The following is a 23,963-nucleotide window of genomic DNA, read 5'->3' on the forward strand; positions in this document are numbered from 1 at the left end:
TTATTTGATATGATGCTGTTCTATTCTGCATTTGTGCTGCTGCTGGTTGCACGCCGTTATATTAGCCATATCACAGTCTTATGTTTTGTGTGTCCTTTAATGGAATGAAAATTGAATTGAGAATGTCGCAGACATCCAGACATAGAGAAATTAGTATATACAACGCATAGTAGTTTGTAAGATTTACACGTTGATTCCGGTCCGACACAGCTCTATCACTGAGAACCCCTTTTCTCCCCCTCCCGACTTTCTTCAAGGGCCTGCTGTACCCATGAAGACTGCGAGTCTGCCTTCTTAGGCCGGGGCGTAGTGGTTGCGGTGTTGGATGTGGATTGCGCCTCGCGACGAGCGGTGTGGATGGATTTGATGCAGTAGGAGCCCAGTAGGAGAGCCATGGTGAAGGCGGCTATCGGGGCATTGAGGGACTGTTCATGGATAGTAGTATGTTAACTACTAAGTTATGTTGAATGTGTTGTTCCATAGAAACCGAATATATACTTCAATCGCAGCAAGTCATGGGTGGGACCAAATAGTAGCAACTGCTACCACAACTGATTTCAATTCAAGAGAATAATGAAAAAGAATGACTCACGCCCGATGATCGGCCTAGTGTCTTTCCGGCCATGATTTACGTCTCTGTAATGGATGAGAATCCTCGTGCATTTGACTGTTGGCTAGGAAGATACGGTTTCGACCAAAGTCATCCGGATAACTTAGCCTAGTTAGTTAAGTCTCACTAAACAACTAAGCAAGCTCCTAACTAAATCAGTTCTAGAGCCAGCCACTGCGGGGCAAGAAGAGGCATTCTCGGGCCGGGATTATCCGAGAGAGAGAGAACATTATCAGATGGAGGGCGAGCAGATAAGCCCATCCTTACGATACCAGCCGCTGCGCTGCTCCGTACCGCTTGGTAATGCGCTCCTGCAGAACTTCCCGTTGGCCGAACTGGTAAGAACCGCGGACCCAGAACTACAACTCCCGGCGACCCTGAACTGTAGGCCACAGAACTGGCAGCATCCCCATCAGCGATTCTTCTGGTCGAACGTGTCATGTCTGTTCATTCAATGAGACGGCTTCTGATCCAGTAATAGTACACAGCATAACTCCTAATCCACCCACCGGTTCGCTTCAAACGTCATACCCTATCTCCGAGGCCGGCTCCGCGGAGGCAACGGGGTTTCTTAAAATCGCCTAGCGCCGGTGAATAAGACGGCCTAGTCAAGTTTCCCCCCCCAAAGAAACCATAATTAATCAATCGCAACTATCAATCTTTCATCACATCAACTCTCTTCCTACACTAACCACTCAACCCCGACCTCACCACTCACCGTTACTTCTTTTCCATCATCAATCTACTGTCTAATCAATACCTTACCTTCCTCTTAATATCTCACACACATCACATACACAATGTTCCGTCGTCTAGTAACAGTTGTTCCTCGCTCCGGCGTCCTTTCGCCTCGCAGCGTCACTCCGGCCGTCTCCGGAATCCAGCAAGCCGTGAGATCGACCGTTGTTGCTCCTCAGCAGCAGCAGCGCAGAGGATACCATGAGAAAGATATGTCTACCTTTAAACCTTTATATTTTGACGAAAATACTGACCTTCCGTGCACTGTTGGACCACTACTCCAACCCAAGTAGGTAGCTTCCTGCATCCATCCCTCTCGACAACATCACATCGCATAAAGACATACCACACGCAGCAGCGCACTCAAACCACGCTTATCAGACATACACAATGAAAGCGGAAATGAATACTAACGAGCATCCCTACAGGAAACGTCGGCTCCATGTCCAAGTCCATCGACGTTGGTACCGGTCTCGTCGGCGCCCCGGCTTGTGGCGATGTCATGAAACTCCAGATCCGTGTCGACAAGGACACCAACAAGATCAGCGACGTCAAGTTCAAGACGTTCGGCTGCGGTAGCGCTATTGCTAGCTCGAGTTACCTGACTGAGTTGGTCCGCGGCATGACCCTCGATGAGGCCGCTAAGATCCGTAACACCGATATCGCGAAGGAGTTGTGCTTGCCTCCTGTTAAGCGTATGTTAATCCCTTACATCTACTGCGCAAATAAGAGAATGGAAACGAAATCAGGGAAGAGATGATGAGAGCTAACATATCCTAATAGTGCACTGCTCCATGCTTGCCGAAGACGCCATCAAGTCCGCCATCTCGGATTACTACACCAAGAACCCCCGCGCTGTCAAGACCGATTTGTCCGGCACGGGTGCCTCTATCCCGGATGTGCAGGTGGAGGTTGAGAAGACCAGCAGCGCTACTGCTTAAGTTTTTTTCACAAGCCTTCTTTTGACGAACGAGTGAAAAATTTGAAAACCCCCAAAAAAATATGGAGCAAAAATGGATACGGATACGGATACAGATACCATGATTGATTCCCGATTGAGAGTGCTGGAGAAGCGCAAAGCAGAATGATACAATGGAGATGAGATGAGATGGAGTTGCGATGTGAATGTATGGTTATGGCCTGTGGTGGAGTGGAGCGGAATGGCCTGGGCCGAATATGTGATTCCCACAAAATAACTTGTTGCTTGTCAGTCTGGATTAAGAGGACTTTTCTTTTTATCCCCTCTTCCCTTTGTTTTGTTAATGGTGTATAGCATTTCACAATTGTTTCTTATTCTTCATGCCTCAATTCTGTTTTCAGCAAGGCAACTAAAGGAGGGAATATTCGGATATATACAACAATTCACACAGTAGTACACAATAAACTGTATTATCTTCATATCTATCTGACTGCACCATCCCAAAAAAATGATTTTACAGTAGTAGTAGATCGAATATCATCGAACCAGACAGAGTGAAGTAAAAGATGGGTTGGTTATCTGATTTGCCACCACCCACCCAAACCACCAGTCACTCACTCAGCTATGGCCACTGACATCATGCAGCAACAGCAAGTTACTTAGTACTTTTAACAGTGACCAAAAAAGGCAAAAGTGCCCATCTGATAAGCACTTACTATATGCTACTTATATTAACCTGTCAAACTTAGTAGTATGTGCATGAAGTATCTACCAAGGTACGCACGCACGGATTAAACATACTAATTAGATCTGATAACTTTGCAGAAGTCACAGATTAGCTCGATTAGAATATTACTGTAGTATGATTGATTGTTTTTTTCCCTAATTGGGAGTGATGTGCAGGGTCTGTGTCTCCAAGGTACCTACTTAACTTTCGTATGTACCTACCTACCTACTGCCTAATTCGCCGGTCACGTCTTCATACTTGATTTAGAGTAACTGGCTATAGCTCCTCTGTAATGTAGTATATATAGTGGCATAGAAAGAGAGATAACGTGATAAAGAATTCTATATATAAAGTACACAGCACACCGTTCTTTTTAACGTACAGAAATTCAGACAAACGATGAAGTTATAAAACAACAGTCTAAACTAACCATATCACAGGTTCGACAGGAGTAAAGCTGGAAATGAGAAACGCCAATGCACAACACCGCATGCATATGCCCTCTATCAATATCAATCAATTACTGCGTAGCAGGGGATTCCAAACAAAGGGGGAAAGATAAAGAAAATAAAGAAAAGATATAGGAGGGAAAGGATAGGAAGAGAAGAGAAGAAAAGAAATATACAGATCACATCAAACCAACCCGAACCGACTCTTCAATGAAAGCAACGTCTCATAAACAGACAACTTCAACTCGACGCGTAGATATCCAGTCCAAGCGCAGAGGAAGCGCCAGAAGTTTCCAGGACGGAGGATACCTCCGGTCTCGTTGACGGAGTCCATTTGCTCTTCGAAAACAGTGCGGGTGGCGTAGCGGGCGAGAATGAGGAAGGTGCGCATAGGTCCTTGGCGGGTGTGGAGGTTTTCGTCGAGACTGCGGGCTGCGATTTTTTAATAAATTGGTTAGCAGTAGACAGAATAGAAGGAGAGGGGTGGGGACTAACTCAGATCGTTGGTCTTGAGGATCAGCAGAATGATCCGAGGTACTTGGCCCAGAAGTTCGACTAATTGCTGCAGGAGACCATCGGCCAAAGAGCCGGACATGCTGTCTCTTTCTGCGGAGGTACGGGCAGACACAATATCCTTTTTCTGGAGCACCATGTAGTCGCGGCCGGTAATGGCACTGGCGAAGAGCGGGAACTGCTCGTCCGTGATTCCGGCGACCTCGCGCGCGTACTCGCGCATGCGCGGCAGGTCGGACTCGATCACAGCCAGCCAGAGCTTGGCGTAGTTGCGGCGTAGGTCCTGGGGGATGTCGCGGTAGAGACCGTGGTCGTAGAGGATGATGTCGAAATTGTGCCGGCGGCGATTGGGGTTCGGGCGGATGGCGATGTTGCCACCGTGGGGATCACAGTGCAGAGGGGCGTTGTTACCAAAGATCATCTCGTTGAAGATGTGGGCCAGAGCAGCGGAGACTTCGTCGCGGTCAATGTGGTTCGAGTCGAGGAATTCGAGATCGTCGGGACGTCGGCCGGAGATGAATTCCATGACCAGGATACGCTTTTGAGACCACATCACTGGCTGATGTTAGTTATGCACACGCTGGGTCAAGGCGACTGTGATCAACCAGACATACCTTCAGGGATGACCAACGGGGCATCCGAGTGCTTCTTGAAGTACTCGCTCGCCCGCGTGGCATTCTCCGCCTCCATTCGGAAATCCAGCTCCTGGGGCAGAGACAGGTCCATTTCACGGGAGAGCCATTCCAGATCGTATTCAGGGAAGAACCGCTTCAGCATCGAGAAGGTAAACCGAGTCAAGGCCAGATCCAGGGGCACCCACTCCGCTAATGCGGGATGCTGCACCTTGACCGCAACCTTTTGACCCGTTTCCTTCAGCGTACCAATGTGCACCTGCGCCAAAGAAGCGGCACCAATGGGCTCGGAATCGAAGGACGAGAACAGCTCGTCGATACGACGTCCTGTATCGGCCACGAACATTTCCTCGATCGATTCAATCGATGACACGGGGCATTTGTCCTGGAGCGGGATAAAGGTCGTAGTCCATTCCGACGGAAGCAGGTAGCCCATGCTACTCAAATGCTGTCCCAGCTTGATAAAGATTGATCCATTCTTCTCGAGAACCCGTAGAGTCCGTTCCGCGCAACGTTTGTGACAGGCCCGAATTGCTTCGCTTCGTTCCTCCGGCGTGGAGGTTTCTTGCTTGAGAGTTACCCGGTAGCTGAATGAATTGAAATGTATAAGTATGCTGACAACGTAGCCCCAGGGGTTCAAATGCGTGCTTGCCCACTTACTCATTGATGCAAACCGCCAGTGTGCCAACCACTCGGCCAGTTCTCGCAGCGGCACGGTAGAGGTGTTGGACCTGGTCCGAAAACACCACCGCTCCAACCACGAGTGTACCACCGATCACAGCATACTTGATAGCCTTACTGCGCGATTGACCCGATCCCGACTGCTTGCCATTACTTTGTCCCGGGTTCGCCGATTCAGACAACGGAGACGTGCTGGTGGCGTAAGTGGCCCGGGGAATCGCCTGGGCGATACGTCCGGAGAAGCGTTTCGAGCATGATAAAGGAGGTGTAGTAGGCGAGTTGGAAATAAACCGACGGGAAACCGAGGACGACGGGGCGAAATTGCCAGGGTGGTAGGCGAGAGAAGGCTTCGAAGCCGATCGTATGACCGCCGCAGGATCAAAATTGGAAGCCCGCAGCGGAATGCGGAGCGCCGCCCTCATCCCGACTTTGAACAATGCCGTCTAAGGAGCGACCACAAGTCGAGAGCAGCAGTAAATCGGACAGTGTGGATCATCCGTGCCAGCACGAAGCCCTCGAGGACAATTGTAGGGGGAGAAGGAAAGTCTGCAGGAGGAGGATGAGGGAGGATGCGGCGGAGAAGTTCACTGGTTGGCCGCCGCGGCGCATTTTCGTCGCACTTCTGCGTCGGAAGCCGATCAGCCCCGTTTGGCCGCCACTTCGGAATTGTCTCAAAAGTATATAACTTTACAGTTGATTTTCCCCGCTAAATATATGTGCATCCTGGTCTAAACCAAGTTCAAAGTGAAGGTAAAAAAACTGCGCTCGTATGTTATCCACGATTATCTACATGGGCCCATTTCCCTCCCTGACAGTACCGTCTTCCTGTACCCTGAATACCAGCCTGAGAGAGACCCATCCCCGCCAGAAAGCACATCGACAAGAGAATGTGTATACACAAACAAACCCAGTACTCCAATCCTATGCAATGCAAATACAATGTACCCATGTACGTCCCCGGTTTCCCTGCTTACAGATGAGCTGATTAGCGCACCCCCGGTCAGCCATGAGGTCCGCTAGGACGCCCAGTCCGAATCAGCATGCGTTGGTCGTCGGCGCTGAGGAAGAATGGAACGTCGACGGGAGAGTGAGCTCGACGGTCGAGAGTCCTCCTCGGCTAGGAGTTCTACTTGTGATAGTCTGTTGGCCACCCCTCGCGACAGCCTGTTCCTGGATGGGCCAGCACTGCTGCTGAGTCCAGCTGACAGAGCGGGACTAGTGCCGTCCCTGCTGCCTGGTCGTAATGCCAGAGCCGAGCTGCTGAGGGAAGGACGCGGGTGTCGCTGGCTTTCCCGCCCATCAAAATATGACTTGGGTTGGTTGAACCGATTGATCTGTGGTGTGGCTGGGGCGGACTGGTTCGCAAGGTAGCCTGGGGGTGTGGTGGATGTGCTCTTTCGCCTCATACCAGGCTTGCGTTTCTCGAGGCTGAACGATTCACTTCGCTCATTGGATTGGATCAGCTTGCCAGCCATATCTCGAACCAGAATGGCCGGATCATGTTCCAGTTCCCGGATTGCTTCCAAAAGTCCATATTTCGCAAGAAGGCCACCTTGTTCTTCACTGGAATCGCAGATGCTCGAGATAATACGCAGAAGGTTCAGCCGGACAGCGGCCTTGTTGTGATGTAGTTTCTGCCCTAGCCTCGTGAAGAGATCAGGACGCGCAAATGTCGAGGCAATAGGCGGACTCAGTCTCAGAAGCTTTTGCAATGGCTCGAGAATGTTCTCAAAGGCATTCGCCTTGGATATCGTCAAGCACCTGACAATGGAATCCGTAAACGACATCTTGTCGTACCGGTTATCCAAAAGGTGTTCCTCAACCTTGGCCGTTTCTTCCTGCAGCCTGCCAAAGAGTCAGATCGGTTCTCTCACAATACGCAGCGTCGACACATACCAAGTAAATATAGCGTCCAATGCGGTCACCTGCCAGTATGGATCCGACAGCAGAGAGATGTAAAAAGCCAGACCCTTGTTGCGCCATAGTTCACGGCGTCCGACCTTCCCTGAATGCGCCATGTCGCAGAGAATCGGCAATGCAAACTCCTTGAGCGGCCGCTCGGTCTTTACGATCTTCTGAAGAAGCGGTACAATGCCATTCAGAGCCGCATCTTCTTGGCGGGACTTGTTCAGACGACACATATTGTAGATAGTGTTAAGGATCTGGTTAGAAACTTCCCGGAAGTGTGGCCGTTTGATGGTCGACCTCAACAAGTCCGTAAGCACGTCGATGGCGTTGGAGTTCTGAAGCGAGTCGAGAGTTGTTGAGAGCATGGACAGATTCTTGATGAACTTCAACATAGTGATCTGGTGTGCGGGAGTCATCCGCTTCAGCTCTTTCAAGACCCCTGAGATAGGTTAGCAGAGTGTCTTAAGATTGATATACTCGATGCCTTACTATGCAGAACTGTCCGCTCAGCAACCATCTCTTTGACGTGATTCTCGGCCTGCGAGAAAATGAAGAAGATGTTGGCTATCCTGCCTTCAACAATTTCTGCCAATTCTCCTTCTTCGTCCAAGACTCGGCTCAAAACAAGTGACAAGGGGTCCAAGACAGAATTGCGTGATAGGATCCTGCAAAAATCATTTTTCGGCGTCGAACCCTGAATCGCATCAGCCTCTGAACGAGAAAGTCAACCTGAAGACGAACAAACCTGTAAATCAAAAACGCTCCAGATTCCGTTTACCCCAATGAGAACGAGGTCACGTTCATCTTCGTAGTCGTCTTCCAAGAACTCGACCAAAACATTGAGACCTCCAGCACTGACGAACATCTGTAGGGTAAGAGTAGATGTTTGATACATCTGCTGCACAAAAGCTGCAGCTTCTAATCGAATCTCTCTCGGATATTTTTTTGAGGCAAACTCATTAATGATCGGAATACCTCCGACGAAACAGAGGTTCTCCTGGATTTCATAGTCATTGAAGATGATAGCATTGACAATCCGCAACAGGCATAGAATGATGTCTCGCCGACGGCAAATGTCAAGGATTTCTAGAATCGGTAGCATCCCGTGAGCGCTGATGATGATGTTTTTCGTCTCTGGAAGGTCACAAAACACGGTTAGCAGTTGCTCCGAGATTTCCCCAAGCACATCTTCATCTTGAGATGTCTTGAGAGAGCTGACGAGACCCTCGACTTGACCCCGTAGACGTGCGTATTTGTCACGCGCGATGTTAGCTTCCAAATCCACCTCGTCAAGCCCTTCTTCAAGCTGGGCGAATGGATCGTCTTCATCATCTTGATCACCAAGCCACGAATTGTTCGAGAGCTTTGAGTTTAACATCAGCGTACTCCGATCTGAGCCCTCATCGCTCTCTGGCTTGTCGAGGGCAACCTCATCAGCGCCTAAAATGTCAGAAAAGTCCTCATCGCGCTCGTTTTCTGCGAACTTTTGTATCTCTATTGCCGATCGGTGACGCTTGACAGATATCCGTTTTCTGAGTTGTGGCTGATGATCTTCATCATGCTCTGGTGACGCCTGATACCGGACCACCTCCTTCGAGGGTGAGGAGATCGACATATCGCTGCCCTCTTCGTCGATATCCTGAGATGCGTAAGGAGACGCATACCAAGAACCCAATGTAGAAAATTCGCTTACCTGAAAAGCACTGAGCTTATCATCCAAAACATCTTCATTTGCAGAGATGAGGTCGGAATAGTCCTCAACCGAGTTTTCTTTGAAATACGATGTCGGGCGCTGCGGCCTCAATGGTGGTACTGGGGTCTTGAGGACTGGTACATTGTGGTGCATCGCAGCTATTGTGGGTTTTGTCTGCTGTGACATGTTCTCCATCCCGGTCGGTTTGGCCGAGTAAGGGCGAATGGTCCGAAGAGGATCCGATTCACCAGGCTGCTGAGAGAAAGGATCATCGAAGTCATCGAAGCCGTCTTCTGACTTGAGTACTGTACCATCTAGGGATGCAAACGCCTTCAGCTTTTCGGAGGAAAGCATTCCGCCAAAATTGTCCTGTGGTCGAAGATGAGGAAGCTGCAGCGCGCTGGGTGAGATAGCAGTAGCAAAGTCATCGTCCCAATTGTCTTCTTCCGTGGAGTCCGGCGAGCGGAATCGATCTGTCACATGCTTGGACACCGGGCTGGGAAGGATATCTTTTGTTGGCGTATACCGAGACGGTGCCATTTCTGGGCGCATAGGACCAGCGCCCTGAGCATCATATCTGTACGGTCTCCGCAGGGTTCCAGTATCCGGAGAACGAAGAGCTTCGTTCCATTCCTGGACGCTCTTGACTGCTTCCTCATACTCGGTGGATTTCTTGGGAACCACGGAATCAGACCTACGAGCGTTGACAATCCACGGGTGTCTAAGGAGCTTTCTGGCGGAAACGCGAAGGTTGGGATCCTTTTGAAAGCATTGCATCAAGAAGTCTTTGACAGCCTGGATACTAATCAGATATTATGAACCAAAAAACAAGGCAGGAGACTAACCGGGGAAGCACCCTGTGGAAGGGGAGGGTGGTCATCGTTGACAATGCGGAATAGAGCCGGCATAGGCTGAAGATTGTAGTAAGGAGGCTTACCCTCCAGAAGCTCGATCACGGTACAACCAAGACTCCAGATATCCGAAGCTGTCGTCGCACCGGAAAGTTCAATTACCTCCGGAGCCATCCAATACGGCGTCCCAACGACGCTGGCCTCGCTGAGCCCAGTGGTTCTGCTGGCTACACCAAAATCTGCAAGCTTGACAAGACCTTCTTTAGTTGTGAGGATGTTGGCTCCTTTGATATCCCGATGAATGACACCTTGCTCGTGCAAATATAAGAGACCATGAAGGACCTGAGACATGTAGAGACCGACCAAGTTTTCCGGGAAACGCCCAAAGTTCTTTGCGATCGAGTGTAAAGAGCCATTCTCACAGTATCTGTCCTCGTCAGCTAAACCGATCACGGTTCAGAAAATGCAAAGGCACATACTCGAGTATGATGTTTAGAGTTTCCGCAGACTTCACGAACCCCTGGTACTTCACAATATTCGGGTGCTACAACCACAGGTCAGCTCTGGCGACAAGAGACAGCGTAGGACGTCGTAGCATCTTACATCTAGGTTCTTCAAAAGATCGATTTCCAACTGCAACACTCGGCGTCAGCGGACAGCGCCTCCACAAGCGGCGGCTGGAGAGGGATTACCATTATCACTCGTAGTTCACTTTTCGGCAGATCCACCAATTTGATCTGCTTCACAGCGACTGTTTCCCCGGTATTCCAATTAAGGGCCCTGTAGACTGACCCAAATGCGCCTTTACCCAGGCAGTCGCCCAATTGCTACATTAAGCCACCATTAGCCACTCCCGTCACAGGAACCGGGGAAGTCGTATCCATACATAATCTTTGAGTTCCGCAACATCCTTGGCAGAAGATTTGACTACCCTATCGTCCTTCGGTTTATCTTGTTTGGCCGGGCTGGAGTTGAGTCTCGACAGTCGCGTTTTGGCTGGAGTGCCGGGGTTCTTGGAAGGTGGTGGCGGCCCCTCACTGGCTTCGCTGGACCGGGAAACCATGGTCGCGCAGCGGGTGGATCGAGGTCCCCTTTTCGCTGTTATCAAATGGCACTCAGTTCGAAGCACTCTGATCCCGACAACTGTAGGCTCAGACGATGAGGGAAGGTGTAGAAAAGGCAGGCGCCAGACGACCGATCGGATTGTTCATGTCAGCACGAGCTAGTTATCCAGAAAGGAGACTCTGTCAGTAGGTTTTAAGACACATTATGAGATGCAGCAGGGAGATGAAATCTGCGCTGGATACCGCAGAGGATATGGCATGATCTCATGGTGGATAAAGGCAACAGGAAAAAACATACAGAAACGATCCTTGTCCTCGCAGTCAAGAGAGAGCCGCGTCTGGTATAACGCGTCTCTCCACATCGAATTTCCCTTCTAGAAAGCAAATCCAATCTACCGCTCGTCAGAAAGACTCACGGACATCCAACCAAGAGATTGCGAAAGGACCGGCGAAAAGTCACGGACTGCTGTGCCTGCCGGAGCAAATGCAGGACAAGCGGGTGTTTTGAACTTTCCTTTTCTCTTTTCCCCACAGACCACCAGCTGGCTTAGGCCATGACGCAGCGCCCGGCCGCTGCTGGATCTCCGATCAGCCTTATCACGGTATCAGACCCGCGATGCGAGTTATGCAATAACCCCTCTGCAACTCGTAGCATCATATACAGGAAATTCTTATCGCAAAGTCATGCTGCACTGTGGATGTACAGGTCGCAAGATTTGTTTTCTCGTTGGTAATTTACGAAACTAGGTCCTCGGAACAGGAAATGCACTTCCGTTAAACTAATATATGCTTATGTACAGATACGCCAAAACGCTGCGGATGGAAAAGGGTATCTCTGTCAGTAGAGGTCATCGGACTTGGTGCCATGGCTTATAATTGCTTTTGTGCTTCCCGGAGAAGACGTAGAACATCCGACGCCAGGTAGAGGCTGCCTGCGATGACCAATGGGCCGCCACTAGCTTCCTCACAAGCCCAATGGATGGCGCCGGAAATGTCTTCCCCAAAGGTTTGCACTTGTCCAATACCAGCAATTGATCGGACACATGAAGCCACCTCTTCTGGATCATTGGCCTTGACCCAGGGCATGCCATCCACAAGACCGAACGCGGTGATGGCAACTCGATCGCCTGCCTTGATGATAGAATGAAACAAGGATTCTATATCCTTACCACGGGATGCTGCGATGACCCAGGTAACGTTCGTACCTTGCGGACGAAGTTTGTAATCCACATACTCTCCGAGAACCTCCGCCGACTGAGTATTGTGTGCACCATCCAACAGAACAGGCTCTTCGCGATCCACCACGGGTTTCAGAACAAGCTTCTGGAGGCGTGCCGGCCACTCAACTTTCGACAGTTGTGGAACGAGCGCATCGACGTCGATGTCGGGACGGAATCGGGACAGTGCAAGCTTCAAAGCCGAAACTGCACAGGACATGTTCGCTCGCTGGTGAGGTAGGAGATCCAGTGTGGCAAAGAGTTGACCCAGCGATGGAGAGTGATATTCCGGCGTATCAGGGCGTGTGAAGATCGCATCGATGCCGAGTTCCTTGATGTGACCTTCGAGGGTTCGGAGCACTTCAATCGAATTGGTACCATCGACAACACAAGGAACACCCGACTTCAGGATCCCAGCCTTTTCCCGAGCAATTTCTTCAATGGTATCACCGAGGAGGAACTGATGGTCTAGGCCTATCTTCGCGATGACCGAAACCAGGACATCGGTCAAGATGTTCGTTGCGTCCAGTCGACCGCCCATGCCAACCTCAACCACCCCGATATCAACGCGCTCATGATTGAATATTTCAAATGCAGTTGCAGTCAGTAGCTCAAACTCGCTCGCACCGATTCCCAGCGTTTGATCTCGAAGCTTGACTCTAGCTTCGATCTGTCGGAAGAGTGACTCTTGGACGACCTTTTCGCCGATAGTGATGCAGTCCCAGCGATCAATCAGATGCGGAGAAGTGAAACGGCCACAGCGAACACCACCCGTCGACAACAGGTGGGATAGGTAAGCGCTGATGGATCCCTTGCCATTGGTGCCAGCAATATGGATTGCCTTCCAAGTCAGCGGAGTCTGCTGGAGAAGGCGGACTATGCGACTAAGACCGAGTTCAATCATCCCTCCAAGTATGTGATGATTGGTAGTTGGAAGGAACCAATCCTCATGATCAGAGGTTGTTGAGGGACGAGATTGTCCTGGAGGGGAAAAAGTGTGTTATCTATTAAACCCCCAGAAAAGTTGCGCCGATCTGAGAAAAGAGTTGCCCGCGGGATTCGGGCAAGATAATCATCGGAGAGCTGTCAGGTGCCGACCGATAAGGACTTATGCCTAAGGCAGAAAGGACCGAGGCCGGAAGCAGTCGTTACCGTACGTAATACGCCCAGTTGGAGGTGGTATCAATCTGGCAGCAACGCTGAGGGTACTATACTACTCGATGGTGATCCATGGTAATGGTCAATTGCGTCCATTGTGATCAATGCCATTGTCAGTGAAACATTCAGTGGCTGATTCATTGCCATGAGCAGCTCTGATTCATCTCAATCGACAACTCATTCACTCTTCCCTCACTTTCACCCTTTAGGCGCTGTACCAGATTGTACGCGGATGACCATTGGGGCGCCACCACCGGCTCTCCCAGCCACCCAGAATCCCCCAATCTTTCCCTCAGGCCAACCCGCGGCGCTACGACCGCAAGCCTCAGGCGCGAAATCTCTTCGCCTCCGCTTTTTACCCTTACGAGGAAAACCAAATCTCGCCGTTTCTCCATCAACACATCGCCCAGGTCGCTGTCCCCGCAATCTGGCCCTCTCCATTTAAGGACTCGCGTCACTTCCCGCTACTTCTGGATGCGGCTTCTTTTCTGAATTCCCCTTCCTGCCTGGGCCCATCTCTCCCTATCCTTTCTCCTCTCATTCTCCGTAGCTATGGGTATTCCGTGAGTCCACAAGTTTTTAACCTTCACAACTCTCGCCGCCGTCGGGATTCCACGCGCGACTCCATCGGCCAAGAGCGCACGGAACGGCTGTCATAGCTGACTGACGTGATGCAGATTGTTTTGCGAGTCCTCCGCAGATGCCCCGAAGAACAATCCTGTGAAAGACCCTTGTGCCACTGCGCGCTCCGCAATCCGTCGCCAGGCTACTATTCGTCGTCCCTCGCGCTATGGCGGTTCCGCCTTGCGCAGCGCAACCCTCCGGTCCCCTTTCCCTCGTCCGCTAGCAGATGAGATTGAGCGTGAGGCGAATGGTCTTCAGCGTCATGTGCGCTCTCCGCTTTCGAACTCTAGCAGCGTCGACGACCCGTTCGAGCTAGCTCGCGGCCTCCTGGATCCCAATAGAAGCGAAGCCGGCCAGCGACTGCTGAGCGATGCACTCCGTCATGGGCGGCCTGGTCAGCGATTGAGGATTCCGCGCAGCTCGGCCTTGCCCGATCTATACAACCGTCCATCACCGGGTGATGATACGGCCACCAGGCCTGACCCGACCCATCCCCAGTTCACACCGCGTTTTGCTCCTGCGATTGCATACCATAGGACTGCGTCTCCACAAGCGCGCCCAGAAGCTGCTCGTCTGTCACCATTCCTTCGACCAGATGGCCTTGGGGGTGATCTCTCGATCTCCGCGGGCTTCCCTACACTGCGACGTGTCGGTGAACGATCGATCAATGAGGCGAATCGTCCCAACCTCGAGTCGGCTATTGATGGTCTTGGCGATCGACAGAGAAGCCTGAGCCCAGATGACGACCATGCTAACGATGCATGGGAGACTCTTCTTACCACCATCACGCCGGATACCAATCTTCCTAGTGCCGACTCGTCGTTCACATCCGCATCGGCAACCGGAACGAATGCTTCGACAATCGGGACATCCAGAACCTCTGCAACCTCGTTGCAGAGTATGCCCAATCCCATGGACTCGGGTGCGGGCACGGGCACTGTACAGATGGTCCTTGATCCTTACCCCGAGTTTCTAAACCCCTGTGATTATTCAAGCTCTAGCGATTCTGATAGCGACTCCGAAGCGGGAATCTCTGGAAACGCGTTATTCCGCCGCTACCGTCGTGTTCGTCAGATGGAGTCACTGAGACGTGCTCAGCATCTCCAGTCGACCATGAGCAACCACCCTCCTATCCCTACCATCTCCTTTGCATTTTCCGGTTCCTCTTCTACTTCTACCGATCCAGACCTGCAGCAGATGCAAGCCATCTTGGACCGACTTGCGCGTCGCGAGGATATCCCAGAAGAATGGTGGGCGGCAGCTGGACTGTCCCGCACCCTTGGCCGCCGGCTCGGCGCGAACGATGACACTAACGACACTGATAGCGTGGATGGACCGCTCAGGTCGAGGTGATCATATACCTTTCTGCCACTGTGTTAGATACCGAGAGTTTAGTTATTTAGGTCATCTGGGGATGCTTGTGGTTTCGAGTCGTTCTTAGCGGGGTCTTTTGTTTGGCGTTAGGGTGTCTCAGCCAGGGTCAATCGGCTGGATAAGTTATGGACAGGAATTTCCCGTTATGGGATGGAATGGATCTAGAGTGCATGTTCGGGCACCCATTGTACTCATATCTTCTGGCTTTTCCAATATGATTCGGCGTGATTACATTGATGTCTTGGGAGTTGTAAGAGTCGTAACAGCTTGGCCTAGGATGGGATACTTGCTGCTAGCCGTGGACATGTGACCTCATGCATTGACCAGTTGTTCCTTCAACGGCAATTTAAACGGCTTTTTGATTCTCCCACATAAGCATTACCATATCTGTCGCACCAGCTTGAACCGTAATGAATACCGACACTCCAAAAAACATGCTGGTTTGCTTCATGCCAGGCCTCCAAAGTATAGCCACGCGGTGCCTGATAAGTTAGCCGGTCCCCTGTGACGTATCTCCCTTAATGGCTGGCCCGGCCGGAGTCAATGCGATCGCGAGCCCCCACTCTGACGACAAGCCCCGCCGACTTATTTATCCCATCGAGCCGCCGTCGGAGCTTCTCGCTGCTATCCAGAACTGCCATCCTCCTGTTTGTGGCCCATCACTCGGTACAGGTACCGAGGAAGCATCTCTCGAATCAGATTTTCCCGTATCAAACGCCCAAGCCTTATCCAGCATCTTCCGCCCTCTGAAGCGTCCCAACCTTTGCATGCACGGGACCACGGATCTCTGTCCTTGAATCCATATATTACCTACTCACCAATTCACTTCTCTCGTATCCATTCTCTTATTTCTAATACACATCTCAATCATGGACGACCAAGTGAGCCGACTGGTCGATAAGATCTGGAGTAAGTCTTCCCTTCCCCGGGGGGAGGCTAACATACCCCCGCATTCGACACCCCATCACCCCAGCCAGAAACTAACCAAGTAATCCCCAGACAAATTCCAATCCACACCCAAAGACACCCGCCTATTAATCGCCATTAGTGGGATACCCGGCTCAGGCAAGACAGAACTCGCAACTATGATGGCCAACCGCATCAACCGGCGCTACCTAACACAACATCCCGAGTCACCACAAGTCGCAACCAACGTGCCCATGGACGGCTACCATCTAACCCGGGCACAGTTAAACGAGATGCCGGACCCGGCATATGCCATTGCGCGTCGCGGCGCAGCATTCACCTTCGACGGCGAGAAGTTTCTGCAGCTCGTCCGGGCGCTGCGGGAACAAGTGACGCCCGAGACACGGAGTCTGTATGCACCGAGCTTTGATCATGCAGTAAAGGATCCGGTTGATGACGATATATTAATCCCGGCGTCGTGTCGGGTGATATTCTTCGAGGGGAATTACTTGAGTTTGAATAAGGATCCGTGGAATCGGGCGGCTGAGTTGATGGACGAGTTGTGGTTCGTGGAGGTGGATTTCGAGGTTGCGAAGAACAGATTGATTAAGCGGCATGTGAAGGCTGGGATTGCGAGAGATGAGGCAGAGGCCGAGAAGAGAGTTTTGGAAAATGATCTGGTCAACGGGAAGGAGATTGTTGATTATAGGTTGGATTTGCAGGAACTGGTTGTTAGTCGGTATGATCCTGCGTGGGATGCGTGAGAGGGAAGTGTGGGTGACTGGAGACTTTTAGAGTTATAGACGCTGGTCAAGACTCGATGCTTACTAGACTTATACTTATGACTATCCAGATTCTTGGATACACGACTTGCATGGTGAGATCATCTTTAGCAATTGAAGACTTGCATTGAATGGACTTTGGCGAAAGGACATACCTTTTATATTGAGCACTCTTGCTCCAGGTTAGACAAGCTACATTGAGATGATATTCATGATATATAACTATCAATCCGAATGACTATCTGCCCAAATACATTTGGCATGTCCACCCTGCACAGGTCAAACTAGCCGAGAGAACGAAATACCCGCCAAAAACCGATACAGTCCAGGGCAGCAACAGGATTGAGAACTTTGGAGAGATGCTAGAAGAGCATATGACTTTTATTGAGGCCCAAGCTACCTTAAAACACTCTTACGCGGCTAGGAAAGAGACCTGGAGGAACCCGCCTAATGGATAGGTCATCGTTTTACGTATGCATATTTCCCCCTATGTAGCTATAAGCAACGAGGTAGCACATACGGCATCACTTTTCCTGAAATCTAGTATTACCTGCTTGCTTGCTTTATTAGAAGGTCAAAACCAAGGTTGCAAAGCATTGCACAACCTGTATTGCATTTGCCGCAAGGGCAGATGCAGCGGTCCCCTTCCCTACTTAGCAATTAGCCGAAAATAGGTCCGAAGAAATGTCGCTGGTTGCAATTATTGCAGGCTTCTGAGAGCTCAGAGTAAGTTGTGCTTCCCAGAGGGTAATGCAAGCAACTCTCATATCATAACCATCGAGGATCATACAACTCTACCCCCAGGTCGTGCAACTTATTAGAAACTCAATCAACTCCTTACCTGAGACTTATTAAGAAGGTGGATATCATCGAGATCCCGAATCATTGCTCTGAGAGACAATCATTGCTGACTTAACATCCCCGTTATTCTGGCCACTGCTTCATGGGGTATGTAGACCATAAGCTTCTACTGTGGATCGTAACGACGGGGCATCGGCTTCATAATTATGCTCTTAAGAGACACCCCAGAAGGGCATGCTTACCAGGTACCGCCCTATCTAACCATCATGATGGCTAGAGATTTATGTCTATCCAAGATCCCTCCCCATGCCCACTAGGAGACAAGAATACTAGTAGTCCCGGTGAATATAGGAGACGAGCTGGCGGAAGTGAGGCCCGGGCGCTAGCCGAGCTGGTCCCTGGCGGACTCCACCTCAGTCTTCAGGCCATTGGCCAAGACTTCAACTCCCGGCAGCGAAATGAAGGATGGATCGGCAGGGTCGATACCTCATGGGGCGGAGTGGTCTGGCCTCACTCTCCTTTATATCAATACGCCAGTCACTCTTATCCTCCCAGTTGCTTTCTCATTGACCATTCTAGCTTCTCAGCAGTCTCTCTTTCATTGTAGTTGCATTGCATTCAGCCAATGCTCGGCTAGTCATTCTTTAATACGCTCTTTTGTTGCCTTCCTCATACTATGCTTGAGCTCTGAGAGCCCGATAGCATCATGTTCTTCGCTCGTTTTGCTTTCATTTTCACATTATTGGTCTTTGGAGGCCTCGCTGTAGCTACACAGACTCGACCATGTTTGGTTTCTGCCATGAGGTATGACCATGACAGCAAGAAAGCTGCACTTAGTTGATGGTGTCCTGCTAACCCAGCATAGGTCGCAGCCGGATCCTGATAACCTCCAAGCTATTTGTACGACGAGCGTAGGCAAGGTGTGGGCCAAGATCGTGCAATTCTGCGGGGATGAGAGACAATCGGCTCTGGGGGAGTTAGAAAACGCCTGCACGTCCGCAGGTTACATAATTGGTATGTCTTGAACTTGAGTGACGCTTGTGCCAAAGATGAGAGACATTTGACTCTACTTATGTAGCATACAAACCAACACCCTCGTCCGGCATCGCATCCCATTCCACCGCTCTTCTCAGCCCAGCCAAGCCTAGCTCCGTCATAGCTAGTTCAACCGGCATCTCGACCTCGAGCTCCGTTCCAGACGCCAGCTCTAGTCTTTGTCCCAGCACTCATCCTAACCAGACCATTTCGTTGGGTTCGACTGACCGTGGCGCATCAGCTGCTGCGTTTGCGGCCGTTGTTTTTGTCGGATTTGCGGCGACGTTATAAGTTCAGTTAGTCCGCTTCGTATATTATCTCAGACAAGGCTCTGGACCCTTGAACATCAATGTTGTCGAGTACATATTGTGCGCAGTCCGCGTCACTTTAACCGCGCCTTCTTCTCCACCGGTGTAGGCATCCGTAGGCAACTCTCCGAAACCCGCTGCTGGGCGGGAAGCTCATACGTAATATATCCTAGTGGGGCCAAGGTTGCATGGGCATCTTGATGGTACGGAGTCGAAGCTCGGCGGAAACCATATCCTGCAAACGGATATACGGCGTCCGAGGCTCGGAGCTGATTTGTAAGAAAGCACGGCAGTTGCTGAGGGACGTGGCGTGAGCTGAAAGCCTGAAAGAAAACTACACGTGACTGCGCTCGTCGCGCGTTCCCGCCAGCCGGACAAAGATTGGCGGCGCACCAGTCAGCGGGCTCGTACGCAAAGGGCAGCCCATTTAGTCCAAACACGAAAATTCGCGTGGATATCCACCGTAACGCGTTTGCCCCGGCGACATCAAATATCTCCTCCCATCTTTCTGCCCCTCCGTCTTCTCTTTCCTCTCATCTCTCATCTTCCCTCAGCTCCTGTCTTCAGGACATTCTTTCTGTGACGATTCTCCCCTCTCAACTCTCTCTTATACATATCCAGGCCTTCTTTTCTCTACTACAGTAATATTATATCCATATACCCTTTGTTCTGATTTCTTTTCTCGTTGTCTATAACCTCACTGTCTCAAAATGTTTGTCTACAAGAGAGGTGAGTACAAATTGCACCCAATCCGCTGCTCTGAATGGAATGCATGCCCATTGATTTCAGCGGAATGGACCTTGCCACCCTTGCCGCAGCCAGTGCTAACTCTGAATGTAGACGGACGCAAAGAACGCGTGCAGTTCGACAAGATCACTGCTCGTGTGTCAAGGCTCTGTTACGGACTTGACCCCGAGCATGTCGATGCTGCTGCCATTACCCAGAAGGTCATCTCTGGTGTCTACCAGGGTGTCACCACCGTGGAACTCGATAACCTGGTAAGTTTGGCAGCCGCTACAATTGACAGAGCAAGGGCTGATATTTTCGATTTAGGCTGCTGAAACCGCTGCGTACATGACTGTCACACACCCTGATTACGCCATTCTCGCTGCCCGTATCGCCGTTTCCAACCTCCACAAGCAGACCAAGAAGCAGTTCTCGTTGGTCATCTCAGATCTCTACCACTATGTCAACCCTAAGAACAATACTCCTGCACCAATGATATCAAAGGAGACATACGAAATAATCATGAAACACGCCGATGAGCTCAACTCGGCTATCGTCTACGACCGTGACTTCAACTACAACTTCTTCGGCTTCAAGACTCTGGAGCGGTCATACCTGTTGCGTATCAACGGAAAGGTGGCTGAGCGTCCCCAGCACCTGCTGATGCGTGTTGCCGTTGGTATCCACGGTACCGACATCGAGAAGGCTATCGAGACCTACAACTTGATGTCCCAGAAGTTCTTCACTCACGCCTCCCCGACTCTGTTCAACGCTGGTACTCCCCAGCCTCAGCTCGCGTCTTGCTTCCTGGTCGATATGAAGGAGGACAGCATTGACGGTATCTACGACACCTTGAAGACCTGTGCTATGATCTCCAAGACGGCCGGTGGTATTGGTCTGAACGTGCACCGCATCCGTTCTACCGGCTCCTACATTGGTGGTACCAACGGTACCTCCAACGGTCTTGTTCCCATGCTCCGGGTCTTCAACAACACTGCCAGATACGTTGACCAAGGTGGCAACAAGCGTCCCGGTGCTTTTGCCATCTACCTTGAGCCCTGGCACTCGGATGTCTTCGAGTTCCTGGATCTCCGTAAGAACCACGGTAAGGAGGAGGTCAGAGCCCGTGATCTGTTCTACGCCCTGTGGACCCCGGATCTGTTCATGAAGCGTGTCGAGGCGAACGGTGACTGGACTCTGTTCTGCCCCAACGAAGCCCCTGGTTTGGCTGATGTCTACGGTGACGAGTTTGACGCTCTCTACGAGAAGTAAGTCTGTTGGTCCATGCACCTATTCAACTCATACTAACGGTATTGTAGGTACGAGAAGGAAGGCCGTGGCCGTCGTACCATCAAGGCCCAGAAGCTGTGGTACGCCATTCTGGAGGCTCAGACCGAGACTGGTAACCCCTTCATGCTGTACAAGGATGCTTGCAACAAGAAGAGCAACCAGAAGAACCTCGGAACCATCCGTAGCTCCAACCTCTGCACTGAGATCATTGAGTACAGTGCTCCGGATGAGGTTGCTGTCTGCAACCTTGCGTCTCTTGCCCTGCCTACTTTCGTCGACGCTGCTCGCGGCGAGTATGACTTTGGCAAGCTCCACGAGGTCGTCCAGGTCTTGGTCCGCAACTTGAACAAGATCATCGACATCAACTACTACCCGGTCCCGGAGGCCAAGAAGTCCAACTTCCGTCACCGTCCCATTGCGCTGGGTGTCAACGGTCTGGCTGACGCTTTCCTCGCTCTGCGCCTGCCCTTCGACTCCGCCGAGGCCAGACAGCTGAACATCCAGATTTTCGAGACCATCTACCACGCTGCTTTGACCGCCTCGTCCGATCTCGCCAAGGAGTTCGGAACTTACGAGACCTACGAGGGATCTCCTGTCTCCCAGGGTATCCTTCAGTACGACATGTGGGACCGCACTCCCACCGATCTCTGGGACTGGGCCTCTCTCAAGGCCAAGATCGCCCAGACTGGTGTCCGCAACAGCTTGCTGGTTGCCCCCATGCCCACTGCCAGTACCAGTCAGATCCTGGGTTTCAACGAGTGCTTCGAGCCTTACACCTCGAACATCTACTCCCGCCGTGTCTTGGCTGGTGAGTTCCAGGTGGTCAACCCCTGGCTGCTGAAGGACCTGGTCGACCTCGGCCTGTGGTCGGACAACATGAAGAACCGCATCATTGCTGAGGGCGGTTCCGTCCAGAACATCCCCAACATTCCGGCTGACATCAAGGCGCTGTACAAGACGGTGTGGGAGATCTCCCAGCGGACGATCCTGCAGATGGCTGCGGACCGTGGTGCGTTCATTGACCAGTCTCAGTCCCTCAACATCCACCTGAAGGAGCCCACCATGGGCAAGATCACCAGCATGCACTTTGCCGGCTGGAAGATGGGTCTGAAGACGGGCATGTACTACCTGCGCACGATGGCCGCCTCTGCGCCCATTCAGTTCACCGTCGACCAGGAGCAGCTCAAGGTCGAGGATACCAATGTGGCTCGTACCAGTGTCGCGCAGAAGAAGCGCGCTGTTGGTGCGGCCTCTAGCACGTACTCTGCTGTTCCCCGCGGCCAGGCCCAGGCCAACGGACACAGTGAGAACGGACTCAACGGAGTCAACGGCGCCAACAACGGCAGCCCGCGGGCTCTTGCTGCAGATGCCTTGTCCACTCAGGAGAACGGCCCTCAGGAGGAGGACAGCCAGCAGGAGAGCGAAGAGCGGGAGAACGACATCTACTCGCAGCAGGTGCTCCAGTGCAGCATTGAGAACAAGGAGGCATGCATCATGTGCCAGGGTTAAGAGCCATGCCCATGCACATACCTCGTGTTTTTTTCTCGTTGTCTGATCTGGTCCGGTTTGATTGATTGTCTTGGCGTCAGGGTTGTAATTATATCACGAGATTGATGGATACTTGTCTTTGCTTCTTGCGCATGGTTTATGGGAAATGACTGTAGTTACTGTTTCTTTATGTGACTATTTCTTATGGAAAGAATTTATTTATTTACTTGATTATATTATATTTCATTCCTTGGTAGCCTATTATACTAGCCTATACCATGATCCACGATGGTCCGGATGATTTAATGATCTCCCGCCGACTGCGGCATATAATCCTTAGCCGTCTGCTTGGTCTTGTCCACGCCCTCGTTGGCCTTGTTCTTAGCCTGGTCGGCGTACTGGGAAGCATCGGAGCCTACACGATCAGAGTATCTCCGTTAGCATTTACTCCGATTCATTTACTCCATTTTACCTAGAAGAAAAGGAATAGACATACTCTGCTGTCCCGTCATCTGGTTGTAGTAATCCTGGCCCTTCTTCTTGGCGGCATCGAGGTTCTGCTTGATCTGGTCCATTTTGTTTCTGATTGCCTGTATCCATTGGATTCATTGGTTTGGTTAGCATTGATTGATTGATTGATTGACTTTTAGTAGGTAGATGATGGGGTGTGTACGTACCGAGTAATCTCGTGGATTTGTCTGTAGATTAGATAGGATAGTTGATTTATTTCTCGTTGAGATGATAGGAATTAGTGAACTGGTTACTGCAGGTATTCATCTTATAAGGTACTTCCATGGGTATAGATGAATCATAGACTTTAATCTTATGACGTCGCATTGATTCTCTATGGTTGATAGGAAGAAAGTTAGTGATGTAGAGTACATAGAATGTCTATGTGGTGGATGTCAGATGTGAGTTTATTTGGTAGTGTAAGGGTGTGTAGGTTCCATGGGTGGGAACGGTGTGGTGTGACATCTTCGACTTTACCTTAGTAACTAACTAGTTGTGTCGATCTAGCTACGTAGCTAAGTAGGTACGGAGTAGTTAAGTGTCTTACGTTATGTTATGAATTCATAGCTTGAAGGTAACTAACTAACTGCATTTGAATAGTTGAAGTATGTTTTTTATTAAGTCTAACTGGTAAAGTAGATAGCTAACTTACTATCGTGAAGCTGAAGTAGTGAACTGGTTACTTAGCGATGAATCTGTGATAGTTAGTCAACTCCCCAGTCAGATCTTAGTCATATCGGGCCGTTTCAGGAGCCAACCAAGTAACCAGTTAATGTGTAGTATTCAGTTGTGTAGCAGACCAGGTAATTAGTTCATTTATCTTTGGGGGCTAATTCCCCTAAACCCCCTTTCCTAATTAATTACACTATTGCCTATGATATGTACGTGAAATTGCGAGTGAGAGCTTGGCGAATTCTTATTCTGACTGACTGACTACTGAGTTGTTACTGTAGTTCTAT

At 50.7% G+C, this 23,963-nt stretch overlaps 11 protein-coding genes across 11 annotated transcripts; 6 read left to right on the top strand and 5 right to left on the bottom strand.

Annotated features, from left to right (window-relative positions):
- Positions 1–19: 19 nt before the first annotated feature.
- ASPBRDRAFT_44329 (uncharacterized protein) lies at positions 20–704 on the bottom strand. The gene is made up of 2 exons (XM_067625170.1): positions 593–704; positions 20–425 (listed from the first exon to the last, which is right to left on the bottom strand). Exons 1-2 carry the CDS (start codon positions 623–625, stop codon positions 216–218), a joined length of 243 nt encoding a protein of 80 aa, XP_067478646.1. The 5' UTR covers positions 626–704; the 3' UTR covers positions 20–215.
- Positions 705–1,410: 706 nt separating this feature from the next.
- Positions 1,411–2,769, top strand: ASPBRDRAFT_676546 (putative iron-sulfur cofactor synthesis protein (Isu1); the record flags this gene model as incomplete). Its single annotated transcript, XM_067628934.1, has 3 exons — positions 1,411–1,562; positions 1,766–2,043; positions 2,132–2,769. 3 exons carry the CDS (start codon positions 1,411–1,413, stop codon positions 2,287–2,289), a joined length of 588 nt encoding a protein of 195 aa, XP_067478647.1. The 3' UTR covers positions 2,290–2,769.
- Positions 2,770–3,310: 541 nt separating this feature from the next.
- On the bottom strand, positions 3,311–5,917 carry ASPBRDRAFT_44331 (ABC1 kinase family protein). The gene is made up of 4 exons (XM_067625171.1): positions 5,249–5,917; positions 4,571–5,175; positions 3,939–4,511; positions 3,311–3,875 (listed from the first exon to the last, which is right to left on the bottom strand). Exons 1-4 carry the CDS (start codon positions 5,689–5,691, stop codon positions 3,628–3,630), a joined length of 1,869 nt encoding a protein of 622 aa, XP_067478648.1. The 5' UTR covers positions 5,692–5,917; the 3' UTR covers positions 3,311–3,627.
- Positions 5,918–6,285: 368 nt separating this feature from the next.
- Positions 6,286–10,784, bottom strand: ASPBRDRAFT_196904 (serine/threonine-protein kinase; the record flags this gene model as incomplete). The annotated part of the gene is made up of 10 exons (XM_067621041.1): positions 6,286–7,114; positions 7,166–7,616; positions 7,667–7,871; positions 7,923–8,816; positions 8,871–9,665; positions 9,716–10,148; positions 10,201–10,265; positions 10,325–10,354; positions 10,414–10,548; positions 10,608–10,784. 10 exons carry the CDS (start codon positions 10,782–10,784, stop codon positions 6,286–6,288), a joined length of 4,014 nt encoding a protein of 1,337 aa, XP_067478649.1.
- A 739-nt stretch (positions 10,785–11,523) lies between these two features.
- On the bottom strand, positions 11,524–13,048 carry ASPBRDRAFT_44333 (dihydrofolate synthase). The gene has a single exon (XM_067625172.1). The coding sequence runs from the start codon at positions 12,904–12,906 to the stop codon at positions 11,656–11,658; it is 1,251 nt and encodes a 416-aa protein (XP_067478650.1). The 5' UTR covers positions 12,907–13,048; the 3' UTR covers positions 11,524–11,655.
- Positions 13,049–13,240: 192 nt separating this feature from the next.
- On the top strand, positions 13,241–13,923 carry ASPBRDRAFT_44335 (uncharacterized protein). The gene is made up of 2 exons (XM_067625173.1): positions 13,241–13,723; positions 13,838–13,923. The coding sequence occupies exon 1, from the start codon at positions 13,306–13,308 to the stop codon at positions 13,603–13,605; it is 300 nt and encodes a 99-aa protein (XP_067478651.1). The 5' UTR covers positions 13,241–13,305; the 3' UTR covers positions 13,606–13,723; positions 13,838–13,923.
- ASPBRDRAFT_196906 (uncharacterized protein) lies at positions 13,713–15,137 on the top strand (the record flags this gene model as incomplete). Its single annotated transcript, XM_067621042.1, has 2 exons — positions 13,713–13,723; positions 13,838–15,137. The coding sequence occupies 2 exons, from the start codon at positions 13,713–13,715 to the stop codon at positions 15,135–15,137; spliced, it is 1,311 nt and encodes a 436-aa protein (XP_067478652.1).
- A 409-nt stretch (positions 15,138–15,546) lies between these two features.
- On the top strand, positions 15,547–17,115 carry ASPBRDRAFT_44337 (kinase-related protein). Its single transcript, XM_067625174.1, has 2 exons — positions 15,547–16,067; positions 16,158–17,115. The coding sequence occupies exons 1-2, from the start codon at positions 16,028–16,030 to the stop codon at positions 16,826–16,828; spliced, it is 711 nt and encodes a 236-aa protein (XP_067478653.1). The 5' UTR covers positions 15,547–16,027; the 3' UTR covers positions 16,829–17,115.
- Positions 17,116–18,353: 1,238 nt separating this feature from the next.
- On the top strand, positions 18,354–19,099 carry ASPBRDRAFT_128120 (putative GPI anchored cell wall protein; the record flags this gene model as incomplete). The annotated part of the gene is made up of 4 exons (XM_067618030.1): positions 18,354–18,451; positions 18,513–18,661; positions 18,726–18,966; positions 19,006–19,099. The coding sequence occupies 4 exons, from the start codon at positions 18,354–18,356 to the stop codon at positions 19,097–19,099; spliced, it is 582 nt and encodes a 193-aa protein (XP_067478654.1).
- A 601-nt stretch (positions 19,100–19,700) lies between these two features.
- On the top strand, positions 19,701–22,515 carry ASPBRDRAFT_31107 (ribonucleotide-diphosphate reductase subunit RNR1; the record flags this gene model as incomplete). Its single annotated transcript, XM_067622862.1, has 4 exons — positions 19,701–19,719; positions 19,831–19,988; positions 20,044–20,984; positions 21,036–22,515. 4 exons carry the CDS (start codon positions 19,701–19,703, stop codon positions 22,513–22,515), a joined length of 2,598 nt encoding a protein of 865 aa, XP_067478655.1.
- Positions 22,516–22,796: 281 nt separating this feature from the next.
- On the bottom strand, positions 22,797–23,069 carry ASPBRDRAFT_127044 (uncharacterized protein; the record flags this gene model as incomplete). Its single annotated transcript, XM_067617930.1, has 2 exons — positions 22,797–22,909; positions 22,991–23,069. 2 exons carry the CDS (start codon positions 23,067–23,069, stop codon positions 22,797–22,799), a joined length of 192 nt encoding a protein of 63 aa, XP_067478656.1.
- Between the last annotated feature and the right edge of the window lie 894 nt (positions 23,070–23,963).

The sequence above is a fragment of the Aspergillus brasiliensis genome (genome assembly GCF_001889945.1).
Source record: "Aspergillus brasiliensis CBS 101740 unplaced genomic scaffold ASPBRscaffold_7, whole genome shotgun sequence".
In the NCBI taxonomy this organism is placed as follows: Eukaryota; Fungi; Ascomycota; class Eurotiomycetes; order Eurotiales; family Aspergillaceae; genus Aspergillus; species Aspergillus brasiliensis.

Excerpts from the sequence above, each read along its gene's own strand:
- ASPBRDRAFT_44333 (XM_067625172.1), bottom strand. The coding sequence starts at position 12,906 with ATGATTGAACTCGGTCTTAGTCGCATAGTCCGCCTTCTCCAGCAGACT.
- ASPBRDRAFT_44337 (XM_067625174.1), top strand. The coding sequence starts at position 16,028 with ATGGACGACCAAGTGAGCCGACTGGTCGATAAGATCTGGA. Across the intron at positions 16,068-16,157 it reads ACTGGTCGATAAGATCTGGA|ACAAATTCCAATCCACACCC; the intron begins GTAAGTCTTCCC and ends AGTAATCCCCAG.
- ASPBRDRAFT_44329 (XM_067625170.1), bottom strand. The coding sequence starts at position 625 with ATGGCCGGAAAGACACTAGGCCGATCATCGGGC. Across the intron at positions 426-592 it reads CACTAGGCCGATCATCGGGC|TCCCTCAATGCCCCGATAGC; the intron begins GTGAGTCATTCT and ends ATCCATGAACAG.
- ASPBRDRAFT_44331 (XM_067625171.1), bottom strand. The coding sequence starts at position 5,691 with ATGAGGGCGGCGCTCCGCATTCCGCTGCGGGCTTCCAATTTTGATCCT. Across the intron at positions 5,176-5,248 it reads CTGGCGGTTTGCATCAATGA|CTACCGGGTAACTCTCAAGC; the intron begins GTAAGTGGGCAA and ends CAATTCATTCAG. Across the intron at positions 3,876-3,938 it reads CCTCAAGACCAACGATCTGA|CCCGCAGTCTCGACGAAAAC; the intron begins GTTAGTCCCCAC and ends AAAAAATCGCAG.
- ASPBRDRAFT_44335 (XM_067625173.1), top strand. The coding sequence starts at position 13,306 with ATGAGCAGCTCTGATTCATCTCAATCGACAACTCATTCACTCTTCCCT.